This window comes from Atractosteus spatula, chromosome 13, assembly GCF_055471065.1.
Source record: "Atractosteus spatula isolate fAtrSpa1 chromosome 13, fAtrSpa1.hap1, whole genome shotgun sequence".
Lineage (NCBI taxonomy): Eukaryota > Metazoa > Chordata > Actinopteri > Semionotiformes > Lepisosteidae > Atractosteus > Atractosteus spatula.
In genome coordinates this window covers 42,021,748-42,043,101 of record NC_142718.1, presented here as the reverse complement: position 1 = coordinate 42,043,101, position 21,354 = coordinate 42,021,748, and the positions used below count along the sequence as shown (strand labels likewise).

General features: G+C 36.8%; 1 protein-coding gene across 4 annotated transcripts in view; it reads right to left on the bottom strand.

The window, feature by feature from the left end:
* Positions 1 to 1,945: 1,945 nt before the first annotated feature.
* qtman (queuosine-tRNA mannosyltransferase) overlaps positions 1,946 to 21,354 on the bottom strand; it is a 101,998-nt gene continuing 82,589 nt past the window's right edge. For 2 of the 4 annotated variants that reach the window (XM_088931038.1, XM_088931042.1), the window contains 3 exons: positions 17,826 to 17,896; positions 17,166 to 17,257; positions 7,329 to 10,064 (listed from right to left, as the gene is read on the bottom strand). In XM_088931038.1, the coding sequence (XP_088787164.1) occupies positions 9,981 to 10,064; positions 17,166 to 17,257; positions 17,826 to 17,896 (247 nt within the window). In that variant the 3' untranslated portion in view covers positions 7,329 to 9,980. Of the gene's footprint in view, positions 2,092 to 2,887; positions 2,986 to 4,186; positions 6,434 to 7,328; positions 10,065 to 17,165; positions 17,258 to 17,825; positions 17,897 to 21,354 lie in introns of those variants that run through there. The other 2 variants (XM_088931040.1, XM_088931041.1) reach the window with 2 other exon arrangements.

The window sequence follows — 21,354 nt, the reverse complement described above, 5'->3', positions numbered from 1 at the left end:
CTACCTCTACCTCACGTCAAGACATTCACTCCCCATTAGTTTGTGTCCTTTATTTCATTCTGTTGACGTATGATTTTGCACAACTGTTGTTTTTTTTGCACATTGCCTGTTGTCTCTGTCTTTCTTTACTTAACAACAATTGTATTGTTGTTTTTTTTGTATTACTTACCGTCTGAGTGCTAAATAGCATTTCGTTATACCATATACCTGTGTATCAGTATAATGACAATAAACTTGAACTTGACTTGAACTTGAAGAAGGTGGGAAAAAATTGAAGTCTCCAATAATAACTATTTCTTAAACACGTAAATTCTTGATTTCATTATTGTGTTGAATTATAATTCACCTCTGCCTTTAATTGTCTACAGCACATTCATAGCTTTATACCTTTAGATTGGTTTTTAGTCTGACTCATACGGATTCAGATTCTGCGCATCTACTCAAGTTACAGTATATTCATCTCCCTTGTTTTTGGTTAGCCACATTTCTTTGATTACAGTTGCATCATAATTGCCTACAAATGTGGTAGCTTTTATATAATCTAATTTGTTTCTAATATTTCTAGCAGTTAAGCATCAAGCATTCTAGCACTGGTAGAATTGATAGACATCAGTGACTTAGCCAGGCAGGCACTGGTAGACATCAGTGATTTAGGTATCAGCACTCAATTACCTGATCCTTCTGATTTCCTCTAGCTTTTCCCTCCTTCCATTCTAGTTGAATAATTTCTGGATTTCTTTTGGGATCCTTGCATCAAGACGACTGGTGCTCTTCTCATTCAGATGTAATCCATCACATCTGTACAGATGACCTTTGCCACGGAAAGGCTTCCAGTGGCCCACAGACTTGAAGCCTTCTTCTGCACACCCTGTCCTCATCCACGTGTTTGTCGGCAGGTTAACACCGATGTTGTTCACGTGTGTGCGTTCTTGACAAATCAGCTTCTAAAAACCAAATAAGCCAGACATGGTGAATGGACTCCTCTTGGTTGCAATCTTTCTTATGTTCATTATTATTTTTTCTTTGAAATTTTAAAACCTTAAGGCTGTGTAGAAGGGATACATCAGTTCAGTTAAACCTTAATAGGATCAATGTAACACTTCTCACAGGTGAACAGCTGTTGATAACTTAAGGAGACGTAAAAAACCTGCTGGATTCCAGACCCTGAGGACAGGTGTCATAGGTGACAGGTATGTTCAGTTCTCATGTCCCCCAAGCCGCTTGTGAGGACACAGCAGAAAGACAGGATGAGCAATATTTGTACAAGGTTATAATGGAGGAAAATAGCCAGTGGCACTAAATGTAAAAGGAATTTTAAGTCAACTTTAATGTGACATGACAAGATAAAGATGTAATTAATCCCTTTACTTACTAGCATATTACAGCCTTAATAAGTATTCCCCTTTGACATACTGTGTTTAATCTAAGGGTGCTTTTATTGTGACACGAGGCCACAGCTGGACAGGTAGCACAAATCTCACCTGTCCAGATACTATTCCAGATACTATATTATTAAAGAAGAGAGAATATACTGTATGCATGGAGGCAGGTACTAGAATTTTGCTTAAACAAAGAACTACATGTAGTTCTATATATACTATATCACACCTAAAATGCATGCATACAATTAATGAGAAAACTCCTCATTTGAAACAGTTATTTTGCGTAATAAGCATTGTTTATTAATTTACCACTATACTTAGTCTTTTAGTCTTTTATAAATGTTTTATCTAGAATATCATTTAAGCTAATTAGAGAATCTATGAACCTAAGTGACAGCTGATTCGGCAGCAGTATTCACTTTCCTGGGGCCACTGTCAAGTCTGGACAGAGGGAGCTCTTCAATGATTTGATTCATCGCTTGCTTTCCCCCACAGCTGCAGTGTTGGCTATTTTGCAAGACCCATTGATACATGCAGGCTCCACGGAGGCTGTGGTCTCTTCGTGATGGATTTAGCAAGGTCCTCAGTCAACTGGCTAGGTCTAAGCCAGGCAGACATTTGTAGACATCAGTGATGGGAAGCTAGCCCGTTGTGACTGGTGAAGACCATTCTGCTTCTTCCAGGGCCTGCACTGTCAGACTCCATATCGCTAATCAGAAACAAGTAGGCGACAAAAGGTTCATGTATGAGTGTTGTGTTTACTGCTGCATCAACTGAAATGTGTAACTTTGTCCTGGATTTAAAAAACTCAAGGATAATTTGCATTTCTTTCAACTCCCAATCACACTTGTATGGGCTGCAGTCAAGAATGCTCATTTGTGTTGTGCTTTTAACCCTAACTTATTGTCCACCTGTAGCAATGGGTCATGGCTATTGCATCAACACCATTTGTCCTGCTAGTTCTCCTTTGCAACATGGCAGCACTGTGACTAAGGCCCATTGCTACACGTTGCAGTTGCAGTTTTACTTTACTGTCATACAGTCCTTTACCAAATGACGAAATATCCCTAGTTCATGAAAAAAAAATCAGAAAAACCTCTGCACCACTCAGACACAAAAAAGTTCCAGACAGACAAATTGACAGTTTGTGGCTGAGCTCAGAAAACCTGACTGAGGTTTGAGCCTCCAGTGCCCAGAGGCAAAGGCTGGAGCTGAAGAGATACCCATTGCCATGAGAGGAAGGGAAATGACATCATAAACCAGAATTAAACATCTAGCAAGCCCTAGTCACACTATTCCATTCGCTAAATGGCACAACTGAGTTTTGTCTTGGTGCTTTGTAGGGTCTTCACTGGTTGTGTGCAGGAAAGCAACCTAGTCATTCTGAAACTGCTGCTGAAAGGAGGAAGGCTGCTGGCAGGATCAAAGGCTTTTCGTTTATTCAGAATGTAGGCTGCAGAGCTATCTGAGTAGTGTTTGTTTACAGGCACACACATTATAAGCACCTGTTTATCTTAGTTGGAAAATGTTTCTCAGGGTCTCAGAAGCGGAGCACAACTTCCTGAGGAGATTTCCGGAGGCAATAGAAAATTTTGGTGGGTTCCTATAAAAAAAGGGAGATTTAGGCATTCGTAAGATACGTGTGCAGCGTTTGTTTTATGTCTGAAAAACATTTGTGAATGCAAAACAGAGAATTCTGGTATCTAGTGGTTGTACAACGTCTTTGAATAGAATCTCAGGTTTAAATAGATGTTGATAAATTAAATCACTAAAAATATTGAATAACTTCTAATAGAGTAAACGAAGAAAAAAAAAGCTAATTCTTTTAAAACAATAGCAAAGCAACCTTCCTAGATATCTGATCATGATCATATATTGCATATTCCATGAATAAGAACGGGAACAATTCTTATATATTTTAACTCATTCAACTTACTTGAATTTCCATGGTATTACTTGCCTACTGCTTTGAACGAAACCTGTTTCAAACAGCTGATCTACAGCCTAATATTGCAGTAATGCTTTTAATTTAATGTTCGCAGTTGGTGTAATTGGTATAATATAGCAATATAATACATTATAGGAAATTCGAGCATTAGGCACTAAATTGAAATTTTAAAGCAAATGGCAAAAATGACTGTGGGGGAAAGGAACCCTATTAAATCTAATTTGTTATGCACTGCAGTAGGGGTAATGGATGCAATGAAAGTTCCTTTATTGAGTTCTTATGTCCAAAAGGTATTTAGGTACCATGCTGCATTAAGCTGCTCCCTGTGCTCCTTCTGCGACTGAAGATAGCAAGAAATAAGGCACATAGGTTGCTGCCCCTTTATTTTTACTTCCTTTGCTGTGGACCTTGTGCAGAGGACACCTTGGGCTCCTTAAGAAGGATTACAAAAGGTGCCCCCGACCCCCTTCTGTCTATATGAATAGGTCACTCTGGAGGAAGACTAAAGATGACGGAGAGAGTTAAGTCCTTCAGGTGGGTCTTTTTAGATTCCAATAGAGAGGGAGCTCTGGACTGGGTAAGGGTTTCAGCAGTCCCCTAGAAGATCTGAGATCAAAAGCTGCCGTTAAATAAAATTCCATTGGGAAATCTTAAAACCCCTTTGTAATGTAACTTTAAAAACTTAATACAAAGACCCTTTAGTTTGAAGCCTGTAACAGACAGAACAAAGGCTAAACTAAAACTGACTCTATTAGTAGCAGCAGGGTACAGAAAAAGTAATCAGTTCCCTCAAGGACTCAGCATTTCTCTTTGCTAAAAAAGAAATAAGTAAAATGAATTACCATAGCCCGTGTTTGCTTAAATTAAATGTCAGTGATTTTATTTGTAATTATGATATATTGATATATTACATTTTATTTCACTGTTCACCTCACTGAAAGCTACCAGCGTTAATCTCACAAATAAAATTAAATGCAGTCAAAATATGCACAGGTTTATGGAAACACCATTTATGAATCTTCAAAAATGTAGAAAATAACTCAAGAGGCAATAAACACTGCTAGTTTTTATGTTGTAATAATCTATGTTGAGTATAGGGACTATAAGACAGAATAAAAAAAACAGCTGTTTAATGGGCTAATTTTGTTAATTAAAAAATACAAAGTTAGCTACATTTTAGCAGCTTACACAATAGCATATATAAATTACCACCTGATTAATTACTTCTTGAAATGACAATGTTCATAGATGTTATTAAGTAGATGTATAGGACCAAGAGGGTCTGCAAGCATAATTTAGTTCTAAAAACAACCACACACAGAAAGGAAATAAATCAGAACAAAACATACCTCCAGGATCTGGCTGTCAAAACATAGCATGGGGCTCATTTAGAGTACAAGATGAGCCCCAGTGCTCTAGACATGGCCGTTGAGCGTCTGGAGTATCGTTAGCTGACTGTGACAGTGCTCCCTAGGTGGCTGAGTGTCACTGTGCTGGGTAGACAGGACTACAGCGCCCCCAGTGGGCCCGTAAGCTTGCGGTGTTGTCAGTGAGAGCCAGGTCCACCTTCCAGCTGATGCTCACTGCGCCGTCAAGCTCACAACCGTATACTGTACTACACACAGACGCAAACTCGCTCTGCTGTGTGGGTCCGAATTTGTCACACGGCTGCTCGAGTTGTACTGTTCTCTACTATCATACAGTTAAAAGAAGTTTCCCCTTAACTGGGCTTCAGCTTTTCCTCCCAGTGATTTTTCTCCAAGCTTTAGTGCTGCTATGTGCACAGTGGAATCAGTCTGACACTCTCACTTAGGATGAGAGAAATTGTATTAATTCCCTTATTTCTCTCTATAACTACCAGGTGGAAGAAAATAATACTGAAAAGAAAATCTTTCATGGTGTTTAAACACAGACTATGTTTTTTTAAAAAGACTGAATATGTGTTAGCATTAAATTAGAGTTAACACTTCAGCACATTTGCAGACAGAGAGATGGCTTTTAGAGGATTGCTTGTGTAAGTTGTAAGGCAAAGAACTCCTTGTACTCAAAATATTATACTTCAGGTTTAGGAAAGAAACACATTAGCTTTGAAAAACTGGAGTGTCAAGGTGCAGCTTTTAGATGTTTTTAAGTGCATAAAAAGATAAAGATCCATCACTCAAAACATCAGAATGTTAATAAGCCTACACGCAGTGCTGTTCCCTAATATTATCCAGGAAATACAGATTTCAGAAGCCATTTAACCCCACCCTCGCAACACAAACATTTGCAGACTTCTCATAGACCGTTGCTGATAAAAATAAGGTGATCACGTCACAAGAAGGTCAGATCTGCTGTGACAATTTAAAATTGACACAGAACAACGGACAATGTGGTTTAACTCATGTTACTCTGTCAGGGCAGTTTCTGCAGTGGTGGGCTCATGCCTGATACCACCATTGTGCACACAGCAGCATGACCACCGGCCCTCCTAACCAAGCAGTTTGTAAGACAGGTGTACGGAGCATGGAAAACAGATGGGAAATCCTCCCCAGGGAATCTGAATTCCGGTCAAAAGAAGGTGATATCTGAGTGTGACTGCCAGCATCTCCGGAACACCTCTCGGAAAAACACAAGGGAACCGGCAGTTGTTCCGATAGAAACTGTGATTTGTTGGCACTTTGAAAAGCACTGTCAGTCTCCACACTGAATCAGGAGCTGCGTGAGATGGGCGGCTGTGCCAGGGCTGTTATTTGGAAGTCCCTCGTCACCAGTGCCGGCAGTAAGGATGAACGGCAGGGGTCACTCAGCGTGGAAACATTAGCAGGACAGTTGATCTGGTCCGACTGCGTCCATCGGATTCACAGTTCAAGCGAACCTCGATCATCCTTTTAAAGATCCGCTTCAATCACCTGAAGCTGAAATCCTGACGAAGCTGGCAGCTGTTCAGGTTGTCTGGTGTCAGTTTGTTCTCAGGGATGAAGCTGCCTCTGTGGCCATTTTGGCAGCTTCTTTTTTTTTACAAGGGACTCAGCCTCCTCTTCTGCGTGCGGGACAGCAGAGTCTTATGAGCAGCACTGTATCTGTGCAATCCAGTGCCTCTCATTCACAGGGAGACGAATCTCTAGACAGGAGTAAAAACCGTGAAACAGCTTTCAAGACGGACTTTCTGACACAGAGGGGTCTCACTTTTATACTGCCTGTCTTCAGGACTCAGACAAAGCTGCCTCCCTGTTTCACCCACCACCGTGACTTTTATCAGTGAGGCATGAACGACCAAGTGCTTTACTTGTGTTAAAAACCAGAGTGCCAATCACTTATTGTTTTACAAAGAAACCGCATGTATTTGATTAGCCTTTTTTATTCTCTGATTTATGCATTTATTCACTCAAATGGGTGTTCTTATGTAAGTCTTATCAGTTTAAGCTTCCCTCCAGAACTGTGACTATAATTCTTTTTTATAGGGGTTATGAATGGATTCCTGAAGTCCAGTTCAAAGGCGGTCTGCATTTCAGACTTGCTTCAAGGAAAACTGCAGATTTTGCCTGAGATAATTTAGAACATTTAGGTTTCAAAGTACTTTTATATTTGCAAAAAAGCCACACATGAGATGAAAAATATATATCTTGAGGATTTCAAATACAAAGTATTTTCAAGAAATAACATCAAAAATGTCAGATGGCATGGAGGGAACTACCTTCTAATAAATTAAAAATAAAGACAACTGCAGCTGAGCTCACCTTTTTTTTAGTTGATATAATCTAACAAACAAACAAACCAATTTATGATACTAAGACTATGTTCTAGAAATATGTAGTTTTGTCAATCCCCACTTTGGTAACTTTAAAACTGATCTGAGGAAAACACTTGATGCAACGTTTTAAACTCCACAAATACCATTTCAAAACATAAACCCAGAACAGACTCCCTAGATTAGCTGTTTTTACAAATCTGCATGTATGCTTTTATGTGCATATTAATGTGGGAAATCAAATTAAAGAAAAAAACAAACCTCAGAGTTCAGGAAAAACTATATTTTTATTGTTTTTTCAACAAAAACTTCATAGTTCATACAAAATACTCACAAAATAGTCAACAAAGATTCTGCAGCATTTTCAGAACATTTGTATAACTTTTTGTTAGAGGTAAAGCTTCAACTCTACAGGCATGAAAAGAAATTGGCTTCTACCCGTCTCCACCATGACAAAAGCTCAAAGGCATAAATAAAAGGGTTAAAATCTGGGCTATTTATCATTCAAATTACGCCAAATAGCGCCTTAGTAACATAATTATTCTAGTTTCAGCGTTCAACTACCATGATCCCTTAGTAATATTTGTCAACTCGAAAGGCAGCCACAATGCCAGCGCCCTGTACACAGAATTCCTAATTACAGATTAGAGGCAAACAAAACCCTACACTACAGTTTCCATGTGTCAGCTGACGTAGGACACAAAGGGAACAAAGAGAGCAAAGTCCTCCTCTTTTTTCCTCTTTTTCATCTGTGAAAATGTAAAATGCATTAGATAGTGACTGTGGGTAGGTGTGCCTGGGGCTAAATTGCAGCTGCGCGCTCGATCGTGTAGGAGGACAGTTTTGCGATGTACCCAGGGGCCCAAGTAACCTCGGCAAAGTCTATTAATACCATGGTTAAGCACATTCTACCCCCCTCACAAACATCATTACATATAAACATTTCTTTTTTAAAGTTTAAAATTACTTAAACTGAAGCAATTCATTATGTCTTATCTAGCCAAGATTCTTTTTTTTTTCACTTGCTTTAATATTGCTTATATTTTCCTGGCCTGGTGTCATACCATTAGCGTTCCAGAGCACAAAAAAAAGCCAACTAAATCTGAAAGCCAGAGAACATAGCTGCAAGCGACAAAAATGAGACACGTTATAAGGAGAGTAGATGCTTAGAAGAAAGCTATGCCTCTAACGATACTGCTGCCTGCCTGACTTTCCTGTTTGAAATCTGTGTGCTGTGACACAGCTGTGAGGTATCAGAGAATGCAAGGTCTCCACTTGCCTTATTCAAGGAGCATGTGTTAATTAATCTGCAAAGCAGGGGCTGAAAGGTGTAGCTGAGAAGCTGGACACTGATTTGATCGCCGCAACAACACACCTTTGTTCTTTAATTAGATTTAGAATTTCAGCAGTTGAGACTACTGCATTCGCTGGCAGCTAAAGTACATCCACTTTAAAGATGTCTCGTCTCCCTTTTTTTTAATGGCTAGCGAGCCTCAGATGAGTTCATTTCTATAGGATGAGGCTGTATCGTGACTCCAAGCAGCCTGTGGGATATTCAGTACAATGTAAAAAGTATCTCTCAAAATGTATATGCGCCACATACACCTTTAATGGATCTGTACGTTTTAGCATGACTTTCTTAATCACGTTTTAAAAAAACTGCACTTTTCCATTAAAGCACTGTATGTACAGAACAATTCATTTTTCAGTGAAATACATATTATTCTCATCAGAAGGGCTAGACTACCTCCTTTCATGGCTTTACACACTCTCAGCATAACCACCCTTGAAATACCATTGTTATTTAGTTTAACTAATAAACTCTGAAACCCCACATAGGCTTTAGACAGGTATACCCCAGACACAATTATTTAGCATATTAAAATCATATAAAAGTTACTATGAAATCTATATTACTATGAATTCTTTCCATAGAACACAGAACATCAAAATATAACATTTCAACCTGCTTTTCTTTTTATTTGATTTGGCTAATTATTTGACAATTATTTTATGTCACCTATATTTTGTTAAAGCCTGTCTGGGTAAAAAAAACGAAATAAATAATTAATCATTACGTGCCTGCTGGAGTAGTAGTGTGCTTAACAGCATGAAGGAAAAATAAAAACAAACATATTGACTTCGATTTCATCAGATAGGTGGCACCATGTAGCATATTCCCAAAGCGAGTCTGAATTACAGCTGTTTATCTTGCAGCTTTCTTTAAGATTAATTAAATGCAAATGTAACACTGTGAATCATGGGAATACCTGCCAGACCCCTTATTAATACCTTCACTTAAAAACCCCTGCGCCAGAGTCATTAATTTGCAAAAAAGGCAAGTGCTGAAGCGGCCCTCTCGCCTGAAAAACAATTCATGGATGGCTGCCCAATTAGTCCAGAAGCACTCTTATCCTCCTTTCAGCCCCTGCGGCCCTCTGAGGACGCAACGATAACCTGGCAACCTAGGTAGAAATGCAGCCAAGTGCAAGCGATTGAAGCTGCAGTTTGGCTGCCATCATGTCGGAGAAAGAAAGAATTCCGGCACCATGTCATCCAGTACAAAGGATAAAAACAGATTCGACCGGAAATTCAATGTGGCACCACATATGGGATACATGAGTGTGGTTATACATTTTTTTAAAGTCTTCTGCATGTGAAGCTGGGGACATGTGTAGCCATCATAACGTCTCTATGAATCTGTGTTTAATTTGGGCTGGGGTGGTGGCAGGGAATGGAGATCTGAGGCCGCCACAGGTTTGTGGCAGATGGCTCTGTGTCAGCTATGACAAGCAGCCAGGCTCAGCTTCCTCTGCAGATTTTCCTCTTTCTCCGTCTCTGATCAGGTAAATATGGGCACACTCTGCAAAGTTCCGCAGATTTTGCCTCAGGCTGCAAGTTTGTGACTTAGCCCCATCTGTCACAAATCTTCTCTGGCTTCTGCTGCAAGGAGAGACCTGAATTTCCTACACAGAGCGGCCCAAGAAAACTGATCCATGTCGACCTACAAAAGAAATTGGGAAACTTTCAATAGCGTGACGCATTCGCTCAGTGGTTCTGTTCCATAAATGATTCAACATTAAGGTGCTGAAGATTTCATTTATTACAGCTAAGCCTCAATCACCAGGTAGATGCTAATACTTAGGTTCCACTTTTTGAAATACTTTTCCAGTGTTACCTTCTGTTTAACAGTGGGTATGCTGTTCAACAGAAGTTGACTTTGATGATGTTGGAATTAACAATACATCAAAATATGTTTAACATTCGTTTTTTTATATTACTATAGTTAAATATCAGTATGATTCAGAACAAATTAAATGTCTTAATAATAATATATTATTAAATACCCTTAAAATATTTTTTTAGAAAAACACACACTAAGAATGATCAAGTCTTAGTATCACAAGATAAATGCCAGACTGATGATTGCTTAGTATAGCAATATGTCCATGTACATTCTGAAGATGAGCAATGAACCAACTTTAATTTTGTAACTTTTCTTTCTGTGCTTTCATATGTAAATTTATGATACGATGATTCTTTCTTATCTGGTACAATAGATGGCTTTGAAACGTGAACTATGCTTTCCATAAACTGTAACAGGTATGAGCACTTACATAGTTCACACAAGACATATTTTACCAGATCCTAACAAAAACTGAACTTTTTGAGTTAGATGTAATAAGAGAGAAATGTTTTGAAAGCCACATTAGTAGGGTTTGAAAAAGTGAACAATTAAAATACCACCTGTCACCTGTACAGAATTGTTTTATATTCTGAATGGGAATGCTGAAATGAAAACAAGTTTCTGATTTCATTATAGATAGATAAGACTTTATTGATCCTGAAGGGAAATATAAATGCATTGAAATAAAAACATAAAAAGGAAAGGATTGTGCAGATTCTGCTCCCATCAACATTGGAAAAGGGTTTCATGTAAACTATTTAATATGGTGAATAAAACAGACCATTATGTGGTCTTCAGGAATGCACACATCACAAGCATACAGGGGACAGTGATGAGAAAGAATAGAGCAGACACGACAGCCAAAAAGCAGTTCCAGGAAATACCTGCACGAAGATCTCTATTCTTAGAGTTTTTTGATCAGTCCAAATTAACTTCCCGTCAAGAAAATATGTAGCCAGAATTTTTACATTTTGTTAGAAACCCTGAGGCCGAATTATTTCTGATACAATAAATAAATTGAACAACAAAAGAGCCGAAAATGTATACTTTGATAATTCTAATAAATAACAAACAGTAAAATGTGGTTTTAAAACTATGTACTCCACAAATGGGTGTGCTTTAATGTGAATCTGTTGGAGAACAAAAAGTCTATATCATAGAGTTGCGTTATTTTCTACATATTGCAGAACACTGAATGATGGATTCTTACAAGGTCTGTTGGCACACGTTTGACTCAATTAATGAGACTCAGGATTAGTGGGCTCTAAGCAGTGGCAAAGCATAAGGGAATCATTAAGGTCTTGTCACCTTTAATCGAAATCACACACCCGAAATCAAAGTTCAAGAGCTGCCATAAACACATTCTTTACCTTCATTAAGCACTGTCCCATCATAAATGCAAAGCCAAACTCTGGCATGCAAAGACTCAAGATGGATTCAATTTTTCATTCTTTTGCATGTTTCCTTTGCAGGCTCCAGACTGAACATCTACTAGCGGAACCTCAGGCATGCGCAGTTTCAACATTCGGTGCCTGCTGGCCTCGAGGAGCTTTAATTCGTCCTGCTGAAACCTTCAGCGAAAGGCACAGAAGAGGTGTGAAAAGGGCTGTGACCAGCAGGCAAGAGGCTTTTGGGACCAGGCATCCAGAGATCTCATATAAAACAGACGCCCTCAAGTTCTATAATCCTGAGCAACGTTGTAAAACCTGCTGCAATGTAACCACACTCGACTGGTGGATATCTCTTTGTGTTCCCCCATATCGTGTGATATGGGAATTCTCACCGTGACAAGTGTCATAAAAGACAACTATCACTGTAGAGTTCAGTATCCAATTGCGTTATAATTTTCTGTGAGCAATTTTCTATTTTTCGGTAATGTGTATCTATGTGCTTCCCTGGGACACAGAGCTTCTAGTTCACTCCTCAACTCTAAAAATCCTGATTATCAGGTAATTACCGAATTTTATCTGCAGAAATTATTTGACTACTTGGAGACTTTTCCTAATGGCGCTCTCTTGACACTCCAATTGTGTTTTGTGCCTTCAAAGAGCGACGGGTTCCATTTTTCACATTACATGGGGGTGTTTTAGATGTGTTTTGGGGGCAGGCATCCTCTGGACTCTGTCCTGAGAGGGTTTTGGGGATGGGAGGAAGAAGCCATTCAAGAGAATGGGATTGTTTTTAATTCGGTAGTTGTATTGTACTGTTAATTAGCTTTACCAAAACAAATTCAAGAAAAAAAATAGATATATCCTGTTGTCGTGTTTTGTCTGTCATATCACTATGGAAAAGTTATCATCACGGGAGCCCTCAGGACTACACGGATTCTGCTGTTAGTGTGATTACATGTTTTTAGAAGCAAATACACAGAATAAATAATGCAGACAAAACAATACGAATGAGGATTACTTCATTACAATAAGACTGATGAAAGAATGTTAGGAAAAAGAAAAAGCATACCAAAAGTTTGAAGATAAAAGAGGTAACTACACCTGTCATTGGACAGAGTGGGAAAGTGCATGGTATATTCAGCACATGAGAGGAATGTTGTTTTCTTTCTGCTAGCATTTGAATAGGTAAAAATAAAGAAAAAAAATACACCCGATCAGTTGAGTCCAGTATTAAACTAACTGGACAGCAGTCTTCTAAAGTAACATAAATTGTAGCTTTAAGAGCATTTTACTTCAATTCTTTCTTTGTACGGTGGATATACAGTACAGAAAACTTCATTATTATCATCATGATAATCTAATAAAAAATATCTGATACCTTTAATAGCAGCGAGCGAACAGCTTTTAATACGGAGTACACGTGTGCACTTGGGTATAGACACAAGGATGCCTGGAAGGGGCCCTTCGGCAATAAGGCACCATATTTCCCTTGGGCACCAGTGACCAGGATGGGGTCTGGTGCCAAAGGCCTCTGTCCTCACATACTTCACAATAAACCTGCAAGAAAAGGCTGAGCTCCCAAAGGTCACACCTGGTGACATAATGTCCCCAATAATATGCTATTAAAATCCTTTTAACTGCGGAGAGTTACTAAACTAATAAGAGCCTTTAAAGTGCATCTTCCTGAATGGTTTAACTTTGCTATATCTTATTATAGTGTACTTGAAACACTGAAGTGAAGTGGAGTGTTAATATGATCAAGCATTATAATAACAGAAATTAAGTTGGATCAGCAGATAGTCAAGTGCCATGGTATTCTGCTTAGCAATCATTAAATAGGTCTTTATCATTGGTATTACAAAGAACTAGTTCTGTATGCTTTTATTTTGTCTCCTACATACTGTATTTCAAATAACACCAACATATTACTTTTTATTTGATTAATAGTTATCAATTATCTTTGCCTGCTGAAGCGATTAAACTTTTACTATGAATTTCACACTTCATTGGCTGTTTTTGTGGATCCACATACACACATATATATATACATGACGCATATTTACAAATTAGGGAGATGTATTTTCATGGATTTTTCTTGAAGTTCCTTGATGGCTTCCTTTCATGTCCTCCAACACTAATAAATATTAGATATTTTCTTCCGAATCATCTGGGATAGTCTATTTTCTATATAAATTAGTTTGAATATAAACATGAGACCTAGTAACTAAGATCGGAGGTTCTGATAGAATATAAAAAAGACTTCCTTATCTATGATAGAATAGAATTATTTAAAGTTCATCAGAATACTCTGAAATGTACTTACATTTTCTTTTAAGAAAAACAGAAAAACAAACAGTGCCAGTAGTCAGCTGTGACCCATTACTGACTGTCTAACATCATATTTGTTCCAATATCCCTTTTAGTAAAACTACAATATATTACTTTAATCCTAATGACATTGCTACTAGAAATGAGAAAACTTGAACATGAATAAAATACACACCATAAGAGGGGCATTTTTTAAAATAATTCTTTCAGGGAAGTGAGATACTTTTGTGGTATTGTTCAACTACATGTACAGAGTGCCATTAAAAATACATTACTATTAAGCTCTAATTTGTAGTAAAATCAGCAGAGGTGGCTGTGCTGTGGACAGTTCACATGTCCATATCTCCCACCTAGACCGCCAGTGATGTACTAGCAGGACTTCCACCGCACACCCTTAATGGGCCAAAACTTTCACAACATGCAACAACCAAAATCCAATGTGGCACGAAATGATTATATTAACGTCAAATCTAGGGAGGCTTTTTTCTGCCCATTCACACCTTAGATTTTAGGCAGCCTAGGGGCTTCATACTTGTAACAGAAAAACTGGCCTCAGTTTCAGCAGAGTGCTTTTCAGGCATGGAAAGATGATGTACAGCATGTCTGGAAACTACAAATGATAAACGAATAGGATAGAGATGAATTCACCTTCACAGAAATGTTTACCAGATGGATGTTTCCTTCCATCCAACCTTGTTAACCTTGCTTTACTTCACATACAACTTCTACTTAGAGTCTAGCAAAGTACAATATTTCTTTTACATAGTCAGCTATGGCTTACTCACTATTTCCCTTTAAAACATAATCTGCTTTCATTTGTTTGATGCTAGCAAGTATGGTGTAAAATCGATACAAACACCAGATAAGATTATTCTTTTTTGCTTTGACATCTCAGTAATGTTTTAAGTAAAAGTTAGGTGGAATTATATTTGATAGAATGTGATGTACTCCTAACAGTCAAGTAACTCCAGCTTAAAATTACACCTTGCTAAATTAACAAATGTATTAACAGATCCTTAAGATACAATCCTTTAAACTCCTACAATCCTACTTTTTGTTATTGCTAAAAACAATACTGGTGGCAGAGGAGAACCTAAAACACAAGAGTGCAAATGGTCTTATTTGTCATCTCACAAGTCAGTGACAAGATTACTCCCAGGTACCATCTTGAATATTTGACACCATGTTCCTCTTATACTGCAACCTGCTCAGTTCTGCTCCTAATTTGCTCGTGGTGACCAGAGTGTAAGAATTGCACTGCCGGGGTGCTGCTTCACTAGTAGCCCACTCTCACTACAGAAGTCTTCTTCTTTTAGAAAAAGCAACGGTTTGATGCTCCTGCTAATTTCTAATCCTCCTGAAAAATTCTTAACCATTACCAGAAGCATTGTGTACTCAGCTATGTGTTCACCCTGTTATTTAGATCTGAATATGTTTTTATTGCGTTCTCTCTCTCACTATTTCTCTGCCCTGTTATATTTCATGTTGCAGTGAGTCAGAGATGATGCTCAAGTTGTTTTATGAAATCCAAAAATGATTGATAACGATGATTGACTGATAGCATTAACATACTAAACAATGACAAATTCCATCACAATTGTGATTTCAGTGCTGAGCCCGCAATAGTAACAGATATTAATTGGTAAAAAGTTGTGCAAAGTTGTTTTAAAAAAATGTAGTCCTAATATTTCTTTCACTTCTGTAGTATTGGTATATTTTTTTTCCTTAAGAGCACAAAACTACTTGTTTATTTAATTGATTCCTGCCAACATCATGTTTCATGTATGAAATAGATTCAGACAATGATCGACTACTAATTTAAATAGAGGAACTTTGATTTTATTTTGTATTTAGTCTTTAAAATATGAGTTTTGCTTTATTTAAAGAAAAAAAAATGTTTAAAGCTTTATGACAATTCCCAAGGTTAAACTTGAATAACTGCAAAGCTATGCCAGCAATTGTCCTTGAAGTCTAAACCTATAACTTGTGGTATTTACTAAGACAAGCCCCATAGTAATAATGTTGGACCAAGAAGTTGTTTCATCAGCATTTTCATCACTTAACAGACAGTGAAAGGTAACGGCTTTGAAATTAGGTGCTAAACCAAGTTTTTGTTTGTTTCATTCTGAAATTAACTGTTTACAGCACTAACGTACAGGGAATAGTTTAACATACTATTCAAAAAAAAATCTGAATTTATGAAATCACTACAGACAAGGCAAATACAAATGAATTAGGTTTAGGATCAGTTTAACCAATGAACGGGAATTGCTTTGAAAGAGCATGCAGTATTTGTCTCTACATTTAATATATCATTAAAAAGAAATAAAGTAAAAAGTTTAAATGTCTTATTTGTACAATGTAGTACTATGGCACAGCTTTCATACTTCTGATTCATTACATCTTTATCCCCTGGATATCAATTCATAACTAGGACACAAGTCTCTAAAGTTAGAGCTAGTGATTGTAAATGGGATCAGAGAATTATTAATCGTCCCCACAGCTAGAGCTTGCATTTCTAATCCTGAGCCAGTAAAAGGGGAATCAGACCTGATTATTTATTATGTGGTAATCAGCAGAATATTTGAAATGTGAAAATGGATTTAACAGTGTATAAATACCACAGTCTGAGCACAGTACTTTCTTATGCAGACATAACACCTGGGAAGATTTTTATAACCTAAAATGGGATTTTTTAATAACACAATTTACAGAAATATCATTATTCCTTATTAAGGTGACATGTTGAAAGCAAAGCTATTTTCACAGATGGCTTGATGTATTAGAACAGAATATAAATTTTCCGAATAATACCTATTGTAAATCTAAATGATACTGTTTTTTATAAGTAGAATTCCACCAATGGAAATGGACACTGAGTTTGATTTTAATCATTTGTTATAAAACAAACATTTTCATGCATGTTTTAGTTTTTTTTTAGTTTCAGGATATGCAGACATTCATTGTTCATGTCATATCTTTAGCTTGCAGGCTAATTACCATTTACTTCACCCAGATGAATGGAATGTTTGAATTCCAATCATCTCCTGCATTGTCTTATCTTAAAGATATACTTTAACCTGCCATGAATCCTAGAACTTGTAAAGGAAACAGCTACAGAATGACATACTTCTTTATCTCCTCCTAAATGAAATAATGAACTATTTATGGCAGGGAAATCAGCACTCAGTTTTCTTACCTTGGCATGATACCCCCTTGCACGGTCTGGTCTCCTGCAGAAATCTCGAAGTCTCTTAAAGAGCTGTTCAGGTGTGGAGTACAGATATTCAGCTGCAGGAAAAACAGATACATTTTTAATGAAACAAAAACCTCAAAGCAGAACCTAGATATTAGTCACTTTAGTAATTAAAAATGCATATTGCTCTGTGCCGTCTCATGCTGTACATTATTAAAGCATGATTTTTCGAAGTTACCTCAGCTCAAAAGGATTTTTAATGCAAAATAGTTCTTCACAGTTGCAGTACGTACTCTAGTCATTTCCTTTGGGTAAATTAACAGTCTTGTACCAAATGAAACACAAAACTCTTATATATGCATAAATACATTGATCAGAACAGTAGTCTAAAAATAACAACAATGAAAAAACATAGAAATATATATATGCATGCACCTTGCAGTGATTATTTAAGAAGTTTTCATACAGCTATTTATTTGTAGATAGATTTTAAAATCAGACAAAAGACTAAAGCATTCAAAATAGGTGCACGCATCTCTTCCCAATCTATTTTCGCAGTCTTTTTATTTGCTTTGAACAATCTGATAACATTAGTTATTTCACCGACACTATGTCCAAAAGTAAACTCAGTGGTCTAAGACAATTCAATATTATGATACTCACCAGAAAATATTTCAGGATACACCAAAGCATTCGGACAGAGAGGATAGCACCCACAATATACAGCTTCTATCCTGCAATACAAGAATAGCTAACATCTACAAAATCTTATTTTTAAAACAGCACTGTACAGTACCAGATACACTGCAGTATGTGTTTCTACAAAAACAATAAAAAACTAGTTGGAAACTAACTTTTTGCCATCAACTTTACATCAATGTAAAGAATACAGATAAAAAAAAACAATAATTTTTTTAATATTTTCTGACATGCATATTCCCATTCTATTTTCTCTGCCATTTTGGAGCAAAGCAATTTTGACTGTACTGTGTTCAATAAAGCACTCAGCGTTTACAGTCAGGGAAGTGATTTAAAGGCAAAAATCTGTTCTCTATTAACAGCTGTTTTAAAGAAAAATACGTATTTCTTACTCCCGTTATGAAGATTAAAATGGAAGAAATCTTCCTCTAGAAAATGAATGTAAATATTACTAGAATTCCCAGCGTGACATAAAGAATCTAATTTTCTCCAAAACCTTTTCAAATGTTAATATTTGCTTTTCACAATGTTCAGTTCCTGAACTCCACACAAGTAGTCCCCTTCAAAAGTCTCATGTAAAATACTGATCTGTTAGAAATTTATGATACATCACTTACTTCTAAATGAAAAAAAAATCCAATATCAAAATATATTTAGCATATTGGTGATATTTATAAATGTATTATAAAATTAATTTGGTTGGTTCCACCTCTTTAAAACTATGGTTTGTGCTGTTCAAAGACATCTGTGGAAAGCGTTCTGTACTACAAGTATTTTATTATACAGGATCTTCCATTTCAATCTACAGTATCAAATTATTCATGCGACTCGATGTATTATTAAGCACCAAGTTATCTTCAGTCCAGGGGTTTTACCCCAGGTTAGATGCCAAGTATGAAGCTTTTTAACTTCTTACAAATATTCCATTACCACAATAAAATGAGACACTTCCTTCATGAAATCAAACTATGTTTTTATTTATCTGTCACGCTGTCATCTTGTACAGTTATTATGAAAATGTAAGTTGTCATTACATTGCATGGAGACAGGGTAACCTGTATGGGTTTACTGAGGTACTGCACAGCAGCTGCCAACATACAGGTATGTACAGTATACTGTAAGCTCGCTATTCACATGCAGTCGGTTTTCGGACAATGCAAATATGTGTGATATGCAATGAGTGAGCTATCTTGACAACCTGGCTTAAAGTGACAGTTTCTAATGCAGTACAGTAAGCACAATGTGGTTTGCCTTTCAGTTTCTTTTTAGCTACAATATGTCCCTTCACTGCTGCTTACACGTATGTGTGATGCCTAGTTAAGACATTCATACACTTAAGCGTTGTCAAGTTTTAGTTTAGTTTAAGATAATTTAGTTTCATACATACAACAACCAGCATTAACCAGTAAAGCAAACAACAAAAAAAACTTCTGTTTTTTATTCTAAGTAACATGACAACAAAGAACCTTTTGATATCAGTTTTATATCACTATGCTGTATTTCAGAAATTATAGATGATTAAGAATCTGAAATTACTCTTATTACATTAACAGTAGTTAAGACATTTTCTGTGCAGACATTTTTTTTTCAAATGTTACAAACAATGCAAAATATTTTTTTTAGATTGAACGCATTTTCAATCCTAATCTTTGAATTACAATCTAAACTGTTTCCAGTAGTTTTTTGTCCATTGGTAAATATTCATCGCTGTATCTAAACTTTTACAATACTTTGTGTGTTTCACAATTCATTTTTGTGTTATACATGTGCACTCTGTTAAAATGAAATTAAAATGGCTAAAAACTGCTGTTTTTGTTTATGTTTTTTTTCATATAAACAAAAATATAGGTGACATAATCAATTAAATTCTAAACAGGGTTTTAATTTATCTGATGTCAAATTGGCAAGACAATAACCTCTCTATACCAATGAATATATTGGCTATGAAATCTATGAAACTTAATATTAAAGAGTACTGTATTCACTTCAAGTCCTGTAATTTGTGTGTAAATAGTTATTGGGCTTTTGATTCAAAATATAATTAGCTGTTAAATTTGTTTGGCTGAATTACTTTTTCTGCAGGGCCTAGAAGGGCTTCCACTCACATTATTCAGCAATAATGAATCAGATAGGTTAAATTTTACAGTAATGAGGATGAGACACAACTGTGACACCCAAGTCTAGTAATATGAGTGGACTGCTAATTATCGACAGCACCTTTTTGTGTGAGATGTAGAGAGGAAAAAATGTCTCATTATTAAAAAAAAGAAAGTTACAATTATAAGTGATACCAAAGGACAGTAAATAAAATGAAGTGATTAAAATACTGCTGCTTTAAGGGTGTTTTTAATTAAGTGGGTATGCTAATGTTGTCATACTTAGCAGATGGGATTAAAATTACTTATTGTAACACATGTGTTATGTTATTATTAACATGACATGTTAAAGACTTCTATGAAATGATACATTTCATCAGATGCAAATATACTCGATTTTGCAGTTCTGGACAAAAATATCTTTGCCTTTTTTCTTTTCCAGGACAGAACAGAGATGATAAAGAAGTGTAGGGGGCTGAAATCAGACCTGCTAAGCTCCTCACCACAATGTTTTGCACTGCTTGAAATGTGCCCAAGGCATGCTGGTGACATCAGAGCACAGCCAGAGTGTTTTAACTTACTTTATTATTCCTTTTTCAACCTCCCTTTCCAGCGCACCACAACCGAATCCTCCTCTGTGCAGGCGCGGCTCTACAAAGTGGGTGGTCATTCAAGCAACTTTTTAAGCTAATAGTGGTTAAATAAGAGAGCAATATGCTACTTAGCCATATTTTCAAATCAGCCTGCCTCTGCCAGAGTTATAAGGCTACTACAGCATGTTCTGAGTCTGAGCAAGGGAATGATATTACTTTATTCCCAGATTAAGCTCAGTTTCCTTCTTCTTATTGCAAGACAGAAGTGATTCAATCAGGCAGTTTGAACCAGTTTTTGTAGGAAATTACTGCCTGTGGCAAATGCAAATAGGTGAAAAGACAGACTGCATGGTGTTAGCTTGCATTCTGAGATTCTCCCTGCAGTCCCTCAGAGAGTGGATATTTCTTTCAAGACTGCAAATGCAACTGAAAAAAGGAAGTCAAAGCACAGAAGTATTATATTGTATTAAATAAAGACAGGTAATTCAGGTGTGTGGTCTGAGCCATACTAACCCATTAACAATGTTTATGTGTTTTTAGAAATACAGGTCTCCAAAAATAATTTTCCAAATCAGCTGGATATTTTTGTATCATGTTTGTGAAATGGCACAGTGCCACAACCAATACAATATATCACTTCAACAAGGAAAACAGGCATTAGAAAGGTGTCCAGGAAAAACAACCTCACAGACATTCCTAAGAAGATGTCCACATCTTCAAGGAGACTCATAAATCATCCCATGCTTTCCCAACCAGTTTTAAAGAGGTATTTCTTTTACACTGAAAAATATTTCAACCATCTTA